This window comes from Odocoileus virginianus, chromosome 13, assembly GCF_023699985.2.
Source record: "Odocoileus virginianus isolate 20LAN1187 ecotype Illinois chromosome 13, Ovbor_1.2, whole genome shotgun sequence".
Classification (NCBI taxonomy): domain Eukaryota; kingdom Metazoa; phylum Chordata; class Mammalia; order Artiodactyla; family Cervidae; genus Odocoileus; species Odocoileus virginianus.
Genome location: NC_069686.1, coordinates 24,461,569 through 24,475,528, shown reverse-complemented (window position 1 = coordinate 24,475,528; position 13,960 = coordinate 24,461,569). Strand labels below are relative to the sequence as shown.

The following is a 13,960-nucleotide window of genomic DNA, read 5'->3' as shown; positions in this document are numbered from 1 at the left end:
TATATGTGGGGAGCAAGGGGAGTAGCATTTAGATAGACCCACACTTGCCAAAGATGATAAAAAGAATGAATAAACAGATGCAGCAATCATTGATTCACAGTGACAAGTGTTAGAGCTAAAAATAAGGTGCTTTATGATCATTGGGAAACAGCTAGAGATAGTGCTTAAAGCACCTTTTTGGGGGTCAGGAGGGAGACTGAGAAGCCTTGTGCAGTGGAATATCACAGACTACAAAAGACCAGCTGACTAATTTTGCCCCAATGCGTCTCCATTGCTACAGTAAGAAAGTAGGCTGCAATCAGACAGGTCTCATTATTGATACAGTTCCCATGACTACTCACTTCATGGTAATCCGATTCAGAACAGGACTTCTACACCTAACTCTTTGCCTGGTAAATATTCCATTAGCTACTGGGATATCTAAGTACCTATGTAAGAATGGAAATACATTTTATTGTCTCTGTGGGCTTGTGGCTGAATGAATATTGTAAATAGGTTATTTTAACCTATTTATTAAACCTATTTAACCTATTTATTAAACCTATTTAACCTATTTATTAAACCATTATTCAGCAACATGCATTCTAGTAAGGGATTAAAATGCAATCCTGACAGTTTCCTGGCCCCAAAGCTGTCTTGATTTTACCACCTAGAGAAACTTTTTTCAATTGAGCTTTTAATGAGCTATACCTATCAATTCACAGATTGTTAGATATTCCTTACCTTGAGACCCTTAACTTTCACAAAAAGAAGAGCTGTCTGCTTGTGGTTTAGAACAACTCTGTCTGTGTTTTCTCTTACCACTGTCCACATTGTTAGGACCTCTTCTACTGCTTTCCCATAAGACTTTCCTCATTTTTGTATTTATTGTAGTTTTTGAATGGTAGTTGCATAATTGTGGCAGAATCAGTGCAACTAGGTTCTAATTAAAGTCAAGGTTTTAATTATAGAAATAAATGTCAAACTTGCCTTTTTAAAAATAATTTTTTAAAAATCACTTGGGATACTTACATCGACGATCAAGAAATCTAGCCAGCACCAGGCATTAGTGAAATATGTCTGAAATCCATAAGCTACCCATTTGAGAAGCATTTCCAGGATGAATATGTAAGTGAAGACCTTGTCGGCATATTCTAGCATGGTTTTAATAGTCTTTCGCTGTTCAATGTATATGTCTTCAAAAGCCTGTGAATCAAGAATGCTTTTATTTTACTTGAATGGCTTGTCTGCACCAAATACTTGATAAAATTACAAGTAGTATACTTGGCACAAAGCACTAATTTGATAAATATTGGCTAATATTAGATTGACATGGAACCAAACAAAATCTGAATACTGAAGCTTATGGAAAATATTGGCAAGGAAATGTCAATATCTTTACTGATTTAGTATATGCTTTCTTCCCTGCCTCTCACCCCATAATCTCTATCTCAATTACTACTACAAAGACATGCTTTTAGAGAAGCAATGTAAACTCAGAAAATAACTAGAAGTTCTGTTAATGAGGGATAGACTTGGCCTATTCTAACCTTACTTTCGCTGATGCTCTGAATAATCTGGTTCATTTTGAGAGAATAATTAGACATAAAAAAATCCACCATTGGTCCATAATGTTACTATGACTGTTAGGGAGAACTGGATGGGATTTGAAATGGTAGGTAATGTAGTTACAGAACATCCCTGTAAATGGTTGCCTCAGTGAGGAAAACGTCTGTTAGAAAAACACCAGATGAGAAATTCCATCTGGCTGTTCATGGTTCTGATTTATTCCTTACTGAATTTTGTATAGTTAAACCCTGGGTGCCAAGCTCTGCAAGGTGTAGATATACCTCTTGTTTTGCTCCTTAAACTAAGGGTATGCTTCTGGTATTTTTCGAGTAAAGCTGTTTCACTGGAACCTGACTCTTGCCAATATGTATCATACTCACCAAAGCACCACTACTGAGAAGGATCATGAAGACAATGAAAGTCTCAAACCAGTTGTGTTCAACGATGCTGTAGCAGGTTTTCCGAAGGTTCCACCAGATTTTTCCTTTGCCTTCTTCTATACTTACTTGACAGAATGGAAACTTTTTAATACATCCTAAAAGATAGCATACATTGTAATAAATTAGAAAAATATATTACTGTCTTCTGTAGGAAGAAATTAACTTTGCTGCTCCCCCCCCATCCTAGTCTCATATCATCATTTTATATAGTAACTGGCTACTTAATTCCATAGTTATTTTCAGCATCCCTCCTGTGTGGTGAATCATTCTCAGACTTGCATATCAGCCAGCTACCTAGAATTCAAGGAATTACTTTACCAAGAGTTACTTGAGTATAAACAGTTCCATTCTTGAACACTGCATAGCATCTCTCTTTGCCTCAAGGCCAATCATAGATAAGGACACCGCTGAGGTTTGGGGAAAAACTACATGTTCAAATTGTTTATTCATTTTTTGATGTGATCCTGGATTTTTACTCACTTCTTTTCACACGGAAAATCCCTCTGTCTTCCTGGGTATCATCCTCTGTCAGTTTTTCCAAGCTATTTATTTTCAACCTCAGAGCTTTTCTTAGTCACACCTATGACTCATCCTGTCAGTCAGTATCTCTCTTCCTTTGTCCTCCCCCTCTTAGCCTGCATGTTATTTCTAACTTCCATCCACTCTTAGGCTCTAACTGTCTTGAGTTACTACTTATGGGATTCAGTCCAATCACATTGAATCAGCAAATCTTTATTGATTTGTGTGCTGGACACTGGTGGCTGTGAAAATAACTTGGTCTCCCTGCCAAGGCTCTGCAATGCATCTATATCCCCCAACAGCTCTGGTCACAGCACAAATTAACCACATTTGAAACTGTAAGAGATGAGGTATAGTTATTGTAGCATCTATAAATCAAATCACAACATTGCCAGTGAAGTCTGAAGGGATTGCTTTATCAATAATGAGAAGATGTTCCAGAATACCATTTATCTCCTAGGGTTCACTTCTCCACATTCTGGGGAATGAAAAAAAGGACATGTCAAATTACCTTATTGTCCAGGTACAGTAACTGCTATAGTATAATCAGGAAATACAGATAAATGAACTTTTTGGAAGAAAAGAGCAAAACAAAGATAAATACGCCTTCACTATTTCTTTGAAATATTTTGTTCAAGTGAGGTATATTTAGTCTCTGTAAGGAAAGAGGGGAGATGGCATTTAACCATATTAGAGCTTGTTTACCTTCAGTAAAACAAGCTTCTGGTTTAAGGTCCTCCTCGGGTTCAATTTCAGCTTGTTCACCTTCTCGAGGTGGAGCAACATCAACTGTACTTCCTTCAGATGAGCTGGTTGCATTTAATTTCTGGAAACAAAACCCCATTGCAAAGATGTGATTTTTCTTCCCTTTTATTCCATCAGTTTGAAAATGCTCTGACATGGTGTGAAAAAAATGGTGATAGTGATAGTATTGGCTCTCTTAACAGTACTGATAATTTTGTACTCATAATTTAACATAAAATCCTATTATTCAAAACAGTGTAACTACTAACTTGATTCAGACGGAAAATGGTTAGAGAGCATTCAGTTTGGGTGATTTGGAAAGGAGCGATTATATTGATTAACTTGTTCATGATCTCTGTTTGTCTATGGATGCCATGTGAAAATAATTTAATACATTAACACTCAGGCCAAATTGAGAATAGTTTGATAAGTTTGGTATATTGACATTCACAACTGATTATATTAATTAAAGTGCTTCAAATTGTTATTTCCACTCTTCCAATGGAAATTTTCAGAGGGCAAAGAACATTACCAGTTGTCTATTAACTACAGTCCATGTTTCTATAATTTTAGAAAGGAAGAGCGGCAGATTAACATTAGTCACAGTCATTATATTTCAACCTTGTGCTATATTTTTCTCTGGCTTACATAATTTTCCTCTTACTTTACAAGCTGAAAAATGATGGATCTCTCTCTTTTTTTGAACTGCTTAAATGAATTCAGTACTTGCCAAAGAATTCTAAATGAAATGGAAATTTCTTCATGAATGACACTGCTCAGAATCTGTATAGACTTTCACTAGGACCATATTCTGAATTCAACATGTGATCAGGCTGTGAATTTTTCCTTTAAATAAATCATTGTGACATGCAACATGGCTAGAAAGAGCCACTTTAGTGTTGCAAGAATAAATTACCTTATAAGAATTCTAATACCACTTGGGAAGACAATATGGATGTGGAATTCTTTATGAAAAGTGATGCAAAGATGTGACATATAGCACAACCAGGCAATGTAAAGCTTTTGGAGTGAAAGAACATGGACATGTTAATGGTTTCAAAGGCCCCATTAACTTTAGTAACTGAGAGGTAGGGTCACTCTGCCCTAGCCCTCTGAAAGAGTTAAACATGCTGCTTAAAACTACCTGAATGACTATCTAAACACAGGTTATATTGGAGTATATCTGACTCAAGAGTCTTAGCTTTTTGAAATCACCATGCAAATGTTAGTTTAATACTTTATAATGTAAACACTGAAGAGGAATATCCAGGTGATACTTTTGGTGGTATTACTCGGAGGATGAGGTTAACTATGTCCAGTTAAATATATTATGAAAGTTACCCTAAGTCAAGATATAATTCTATAATAAAATATCTCCATGTCCAAAGTATGCTAAGGAGAGAATAAGCCATCAATTATGGCTGATGGTTCTTAGGATCATTATAGTAAAAAAGTTTTACCATTAAAACCCTCTACTTTTTGTAGAGGTGAAAGGTCAAGACATATTTTCTTCCCTTAGAATTTTTCTGCTTCTTACAGCCAGAATGTCTTTATTTTCGTAAGAAAATCCCAGGAAAGCTACTGCTGAATAGAATTGGAGTAGCTTCTGGTAAATCCAAGAAAATACTAAATAACTCTTCTCTTTCAGTTTTACTGATTTATAGGTTGGACACTATAATGTTTCATGAGTGGCAGCAATAATATCCACTGTATAAATAAAACCAATAAGAAACCAAATTATTTTGAGGTTAGTTATCAAAAGCTTAAAGTTTCTTCTTCCTCTTGGCCAATCCAAGCTGAAGAATTTATTCTGAGCCCAGTCATGATCCCCTCTCCATGAAGCTTTTCTTTATTATGATTTCTCCATGTTAAATTTTATATAACATTTTGTCCATAATACTTGTTTACTTTGACCAAATATTCTCATAAATATATATGTGTATTTTATATATATACATAAATTGTATAATTATGTACATATATACACATATATATTAGAATATACACACATACACACATATATATACACCAAAAGATCCAAGCATAGAATAGATACTAAATAGGCTGAATTTATGAAAGATGAATAAATGAATGAGTGAATGCATTTTGTTATTACTCTTATAGAGAGAATTATAGTGTTTAGATAATTTGATCTCTTCATTTTGATACACAACTCAGTTGTGGCCTTTACAGAAGATTTAATTTTATTAGAAAATGCATTTTCTTAATGAATAAAAATTATTTAATTAATGATATTTTAGTGATAAAAGCATGTTTCCAAAATGTTTCTCTAAAATATTGGCAGACATTCAATAAAGAAATCTGAAGGAAGAAAGTAATAAGCATACATGTATATACACAAAAATACACATATACTTTTCCATTTGAAAACTTTAGAAAATATACTCACCCTTCACTTCTTATTTTACCACTGTTAATACAGTTGTGAAATGTTCAATTTTTTGCATTATAATTCTCTGTCATATATTATACAAGAGTCTTATATTTAAATACAATTTACTTATTTAAAGCAAATCCTTCACAGCACAAGTAATGGTAGCCATTAATCTGAATGACAGTTCTGCTGTTTACCAAATATTGACCTCTGGCTGTATCTTTGTTGTTGGTATTGTCTTTAGATTGTGAACTTTTGTGAATGTGGTTAATATATGTTTGAATATAAATAATTTCAATTTTATAAATGTGTGTGGAGGTTATGTACATGGTAAAGCAGAGAGGGTCAGTGTGTGAGCTAGTTTACTTCTGTCTGCCTGGCATTATGAAGCATAGGATGTCTTTTGGAAACAGACAAGGACTAAACAATAACAACAAATTCTGTTCTCAAATGAGCAAAATCCATTTTACATGAAGAATTGCTTCACTGTTATCCAGGAGTTTGTCTGAGTAGTATTAACTCATCAATCTTATGCTCTGGAAAACTCCTTAAGGAATGTTCAGAGACTTGATGCACCAAAGCTTAAAAAATAGTTGGCAGGCTAGTGTTCTTGTCCCTAAAAAGTCCTTTGTGGAAGGCTCCTTTTCTGTGGAAATTGACATAAAGCTAATCTTGATAGTTGGAGAGTCAGGCTTATTCATGGTGTAGTCTCCCTAGGCCCCATTTTTATCATTAGAAACTACATTCACTTTATCCTATGAAGTTATAAAAATACTGTATCAATTATATAGACATTTTAAAGTTGTGAATTTATCTACATTTATAAATTAAAACTTAGACTGTGTTCTTATTAAGTTGCAGCAACTAACCAATTAAGATACACTGCCTGATAAGTGTTAGTCACTGGAAACATACAGAATTTTACTCCTGTATTTTTAAATTTTAAAATTTATATCCTAGAAAACTACTTAAGCATTTAAAATTCTGTACATGGATATGATACTATCTTCACAATCTAAACACTTCTAATTAAATTCAACACTTTGGCATTCATACTCTGATAGAGAGTAATTTGTGATACATTTTATCATAGCCATACCAAAATGACTTCCAAATTTATTTAAAAGCATGTAACTAGTTTAAAAGCAGGTGACTAATGATAAATACAAAGTATAACTTACTTTCTTTAAATTGCCATAGCTGTGATACTACAATGATTAAAAAAAAAAACAAAAAACCAAAGAAACCTGAAATGAAGTTTTCCACATTAAGGAACTTGGTGACTATACTAAATAACTAAAATTAATACTTGTTCTAAAGTAGTCAGAAAAATGTAATGAGGTATATAGGCATTACAGTAGAAAGCTTCCATATAAAGCTACATAGTACAAGCTCATCACTTGTTTTCTTGTACTATTTTCTCCCTACCCGTCCAACATTTTATGACACTTAAGGTAGATTCTTCCATCCCTTGTAGAAACTGCTGAGTCTACAGAGGGATGATGGCTTATGCTCTACAAATGCACACTGGGAAGCAGGTTTGAAGATGCAACATTCTCCAGGCCTAATTCAGCCACAGAAAACATGCCTGGCTGTAGCAGAAGCCTGGCGCAATGCTGTGGAAGCTGCACACTGATCCAAGAACCATGTTCTCAAAGACATGGTACCTGAATGTCAAGTTCTCAGGGTTAGCTGCAAATATAACTCATAGGAAATGACAGAATGGCCATTTCCCCTCTGATAACATGAACTTATTTAGAAATTCCCCCTTATGGCAAATATGGCTCTGAATTTTTATCCAATTAAATAGTGAAATTTAAGAAATAGAAGAGAATGTTAGCAACTGGCCTACTTCCACCGAAATGCGCTCACATTTCATTTATTTTCAATCAGCTATCAAATGTTTGACTCTCACAAATTGCTGTATGATTCAAAAGGCAAAAATAAAAGATTCAGCCATTACAGATTGCCTTTAAAATCTAGCCATTTCTTTCAAAACTTCTGGGTTTCGTCTTGCAAGTAGAAGCAATCTTTTGGTTATACAATCTCTCAGGGCCTTAGTCTGATCTTTTGGATATGCATATCCATATCTTGACTTGGGATATCTCACTTGAAGAACAGGTAGCCACACAGTGAGGCCATGAGGCTGCTATTCCAAGGCATGAAGAACATGACTAAAACCAACAACTCTTTTTTCTGGACTACTCACTGAATAGTGCAAAATGTAAACCAACTCTCTTTGGTTTGACCTCAGCATATTTTGTGCAACAACCCTGATGCTCCTTTTATTTTGAAAGAGCCTTGCTAAGAACACAATATAGGAAACTGAAATTAATTATATGGTGGTTGAGGGGTAAGGCAGAGGGGCATCCAGCAGGCAAAGGAAAAGATGGTTTATCTTAGGAAGATATACAAAAATTTCCATCTAAACTTGCCCTACTTTTTATTTTAGCAGAAATAAACTGAAGCACCAAAATCGTTCCCCAAAGGTCGAGATAGGTTTGAAATGTCTCACATTCAGTTTCACAAAGAACATTTGGAAGGCACTGAGAACCCAACAGAAATGGGAAGCTAGAGGTTTTCTCCCATCGTGCTCCAGATTCTGAAAACGGAGCACAGGGCCTTTTCCAGATGGGTACGTACGTGCTTGGGACCTTCGGTCAAGCATCACTTTCAAAGTTTCCATAATGGCTTTGAAAAAGAGGGAATCTTTACAAGCATTGTGTAAAAGGTAATTTTCCAATACCATTTAATTCTGCCCTGCTTGTGAAGAAAAATAATCAGATTTTCTTCAATGACTAATAATATATTGTTTTACTCCTAAAACTAAAAAGTTGTTGCTAAGTAAAATTACATAAATCACCAGGGACCATATTTTTTTCTATTTTTTATTAATAATTTAATGTCTGAATTTGTTGCATTTTACAATTAATTCTCAGTTATTCCTAAAGAAGAAGAGAGTATGGAGACAAACCACAAGATCTAGTTAGATTTTTTTTTCCCACCAAAAGCCTTGAAAACTGCTAATCCTCATGAAATTTTCACTTTTGCTTTTCAATTTCCTTTCAAGAACACTCACTATGGCTGATATTCCAGTAATAGGAAAAGTTGAGTCAAGAGAATTACCTAAAGATTTATTTCATCCACAAACCTACAGTAATTTTTGGAAATATCCTTTACTCTTCTTAAAACTATAGTTAATAATTAATAATAATCAAAAGTAGTCTCCTTTTTGCCTGCTCAGTTTTGGGTTGAACATATAGGGAGAAATTAATGTAGATCAGGGAAATAAACCTAACGGGTACACTGAACCAATTACTTAATGATCATGATGCAGTGCATTTTTCCTAGCCTGTATCATGTTGCTTTTCATCTTTTAATTACTTTATAATGATTGCTTAGGGTTCTGCAGACACATGACTTAACTTTTCCAAACTACACAAAAATCCAAGATATGTGGTGCCCAAATGTATACAGACTATGGCCCTTCATATCCAAAAATTCATGATCACCTTATTCATTTTTTTTTTAACAGAGGCTTCCCCCAAAACATGAAAGCAAACATTTCCATCTGGAGCACACGAATTGGATGGGTTGAAAATTATATTCACAGATCTGAATATAATGGTCTGAAAATGGCAATACTATTTAAAAAAAAAACCTGCGAGCCTCATTTTGGTAATACAATTTACTTATAAGGGCTGAATCAACAACAGCAAAAAGTTGTGATCTTATTTTAATGAAACAAAAGCAGAAAAAAAGTGCATGCTCTCAAATTGAACTTTAAACATTTCTATCATTTAAAAATAGATATAAATCCTATAGAGCATGCAATTATTGCTTTTAAAAGCCTAAAAAGACTAAACTGGAGAGTCATTAGCAGAATCAGATGTGGTGTTGGGACTGCCCATCTTGCCTGACCATGCTGTGATGTGTCACACGATTCAGCAGACAGCAGCTGGGCACGTCTAGCACTTCCTTGCCATGGCAGGGGAAGGAACACAGCTGAGTAGCATGCAGGCCAGTCAAAATTTATTTAGAAAGTGATTGTACATGTACAACTTGCTTGGGTAACCTGGGTAAAAGTGGTGACACGAGCCTCTGGCTGGTTTTAAAACACCAGAGTTTCATTCTTGATGGCTCCAGCTTGATTTTACCCCTGTGAGAAGTAAGAATGGTAAGCAGTGAAGGTCACAGGATGATATTCCTAGATTGTGCTATGGAATTCAACTTCAAATATGATTCTTAAGAGCATTTATTCTATATCCTTCACCTAGGAAGACAATGAAACCTTTTAAGAACTAAATTGTAAAAATCCATAGTTACATAAAAAATGTCAAGAAATTATGTTTATGTGAACTGTAAAAATATAAAAGCAAAATTCTATATTAAATCTTGTCACAAGACAGGTATAATTACAAGCTTGCCAAAATAAAAAGATCACTATTTTGAAATCCATGCCTTCAATTTCCTTAAATTTTTTTCATGCAAAGCTTTATTTCTATACCAGTCTGTTTATGCTAGTGGTCCATAGATAGATACACATATATAAAATTTATATTATGTAATATAATAGCAATTCATATTTTTATTTTAAAAATTTCTAGAGATCATTTCCCCTCAATTGTGGTATAGCTGCATATACTTTATTATGAAAATGAGTGGAAGTAATAGAGTTTTTAAGTACTATCTAAATTAATGATTAATTTACTGCCTCTTCTTAAAGCACAAATAATGTTGCAAAAATTTGTTTTCTTTTCTCTTTTCCTTTCTTTTGAAATACATCATTCTGTTAGGTTTAACTTGTATGATTTTTCACTTTGTCGGCAAAAAGATATTTTGTGTCCCCCAAAGCACAGCCCAATGTGCTTTTTCTACTTGTGTTCAAAAAACTAATAAGTGTAAACCAAAATGCTATTTTATGGACACATTATTTTTAATTTGTGTATGTACGTATGAGTGTGTATGTGCTATAGCTATTAAAAAAGAACAACCCAGCCAACATAAATATAAATCTGACTTGTGACCTGTGTTCAATGACAGTAGTTTTCAGAGATTTCAGATCAAAACTGAAATTTGCTGGAATTTATCTAAACCTGTTCTATAATGCTGATTTTTGCTTTTGTTTTTAAAAACAGTGTACAGTTGACCCTTGAACAATGCAGGTTTGACCTACTCAGGTGCACTTACACACAGATTTTTTTCAGTAATAAGTGCTACAGTACTGTAGGGTCTTCAGGTGGCTGAATTTGCTGATGTGGAACTGCAGTTACAAAACCATGTATATGGAGTGAAAGTCGCTTTGTGTCCTACTCTTGCGACACCTACAGCCCTTGGAATTGTCCAGGCCAGAGTACTGGAGTGGGTAGCCTTTCCCTTCTCCAGGGAATCTTCCCAACCCAGGGATCGAACCCAGGTCTCCTGCATTGCAGGCGGATTCATTACCAGCTGAGCCACAGGGGAAGCCCAAGAATACTGGAGTGGGTAGCCTATCCCTTCTCCAGTGGATCTTCTCAACTCAGGAATCGAACTGGGGTCTCCTGCATTGCAGCTGGATTCTTTACCAACTGAGCTATCAGGGAAGCCCTTGTATATGGAAGGTTAACTGTAAATTGTACTGAGATTTTCAACTGGGTGTAGGGTTGACACCCCTAACTCTCGTGTTGTTCAGTGGCCAACTGTATTTTTAAACTTTGTGTGAGCATACGTGAGGATTGCCCTATTATTTTTAAAGGTTTTTCTGATACTATTTAAAAAATTCATCCACATAAAACTTATGCTTGAATTTAATTTTACTGTGCAAAATAACTTGAAGTTTTATCCTAACTTTATAGAAGTATTTGATTTTATATTAATTTGCAGGTATTTTCCCTCTATTATATCTGTATATTTTAAACAATTTAATTTGGTAACTGGATTCTGCCTACCCAAAACTAGCTAGGAAGAGGACAGATGATTATTTTAAAAATTCACCCAAAAAAGAAATTTTATTCCAATAATAAAATGTTTTCAATGGCTTGAAAATAAAGATATATTTCCTTGTTCCAAATTTATGATTTTTTAGCTATTAAAAAGATATGCTAATAAGGTGGAAGTCTTCTAAAGCAGTCATTTAAAATATCTGTGGACATCATAGTTTTTGAAGTATTCTGGAAACCCAACTTTTTGGTAGAAAGAAATTAACATATCATTTCCAAGAGTGCAGTGAGATGAAACCTACAATATTAATGTAGCAAAATTTTTCAGCCTCTTTGGCTTTTCTATCTCTTCTTGACCCCAAGCTAGTCTTGTCCCTAGTCTTCCCTTGTCTTCTCTTTGCAGTTACTTCTGTGGTGAACTCCTTTGTTTTTAAGGAATCAGATAGTGATGAAATCTGTTATTATATCTATTTTTAAACCCTGACTGCTCATCCAGGCTGTGGTTCCCACTGTATCCCACTTCTAATTCAGTATATCCCAGTGAATTCCTTCTTTTCCCATAAACCTGGTAACCTAAAAGATCATTTCAGACAGTTGCATTACCATTTTTCCAATTTCTCAGACTCTTTACTAGGTTTGTCAAATTGCCAGTTAGTCTCATCTGCCATACTTATTACCATAGTCCATATTTCTATCACCTCATTATTATCAAATGATTGTTACCTCATTATTCCCCAAGATAACCCTTATTCCTCATTCTAAACTGCTTTACTCATTACTATGGAATAAATTTTCCTAAAACATCAGTTTTCTATTGCTTTTCACCTGCTTCAGAACAGATAGCTTATTGATCATGTAGCCAATTCCAAACTCTTTGGCTGATTTTCAAGACTGTAGTATCTGAAACTACCTTACTCACTCAAACGTATTTTTCCACTTTCTCAACCAATACATTTTTCATACTGATTATTTCACTGCTGCACCTAACTACCAGGCTCACTCTAACTCTGGCTTTTGTTTAGTAGTTTTCTGCCTTGGCTTTCTGTTTATGTATTTGACCCACATTTCGAGGCCTACTTCAATTTTATCTCTTCATTTAGCAATTTGCTATGTTCTTGCTGTTCTCAATACCTATCGTCTTTATAGTCTTATAGACAGTCCTTTAGGATTAAACTTTTTAATAGGCCTTTAATGATTTTGTGAGTTAGCATTAGCTTCCTTGGAGATTTTGAAAATTCCCTGAAGAGGGTTATATTATGAATCTCTCCTTTATCTCTTCCTTTACCCTTACTGCCCAGCGGAGTGCGGAGTTCACAGAAGTACTCAATAAATGTTTGTTAACTAATTGATGATTTTCTTAAGTAAATCTTTGTCCAGTGATGGGAAATGAAATTAGAATTGAATTCTTATCTTACCAGAAAGAGCAGCACATAAATTAGAATTGAACTCATTAAGCAGACATTGAATGGAATTTCAGAGAAAGGATATTATACCTCATTTTGTATGTATTTTTACCTTTTTTGAAATATTTCCAAATTTACTGTTATACTATATCTCAGAAGCTCTGAAATGCCTGAAAAAAAGGCATGTGCATTGTGACACTGTCAGCTACTTATACAAATTCTGTTGCCACTGTTATTAAAAAAAGAAGGTTCCAAACTATGCAAATATGCTCACAGAATCAGATGTCATTTGTCTGATTCCTATGGTGTCACCATTTGTACTTTCAAGTTAAAACCTGTCTTTATAACTCTGTGCTAGACTTAACTTCCTACTAGCATATCAGAACTCTATAAATAAGTAGTAGTAAAAAATTTAATCCTGCTCTCCACAACACAGAATTGGAGAATTAATAGCCTTGAACTACTATCATAGACTCCTGTGAATTCTAATCCTGCAAGAACAACATTGCCTTTCCTTTTTCCTTTTCTTTTAAATAAGTAGTAATATGACAGTAAGAATAGCTTTTCAGTCTACAGTTCAGCTATAATCCTTAAGTGGAGTTTTTCCAAATAGTTCTTAGTATTTTCTAGGTTAATCTGGAAGACCTTATAAATATGTTCTTCCTTGACTGGGCCAAAATGTAATCATTACTACTCTTATTTTCCTAATATGTATACAATTTTCATAAATGAATAACACTCTTATCAGTAGTCAATAAAAGGTTCAGAGGTGAACAAAATTGCACAAAGCATTCACATTAAAATATCATAGCAAAACTTAATGTATTATAGAAAGTAAAGAGATGACACTCACAATGATCAGTAAAATATGGTTTGTTTGTTTTATTTTTCTAAAGAGCATAATGTAGTGTATAGAAGAATGTATTAAATAAAATCTCCTTTTTGGAAGGCCATATTTTTTAATCAGACTTTAAAATATCAAGAAGATGAATA

General features: G+C 34.2%; 1 protein-coding gene across 1 annotated transcript in view; it reads right to left on the bottom strand.

Moving 5' to 3' along the window:
• LOC110143458 (sodium channel protein type 3 subunit alpha) overlaps nt 1-13,960 on the bottom strand; it is a 113,911-nt gene that overhangs the window by 23,433 nt on the left and 76,518 nt on the right. The window contains 3 exon segments of the mRNA XM_070476117.1: nt 1,012-1,185; nt 1,929-2,083; nt 3,213-3,333. Coding sequence (XP_070332218.1) covers nt 1,012-1,185; nt 1,929-2,083; nt 3,213-3,333 — 450 coding nt within the window.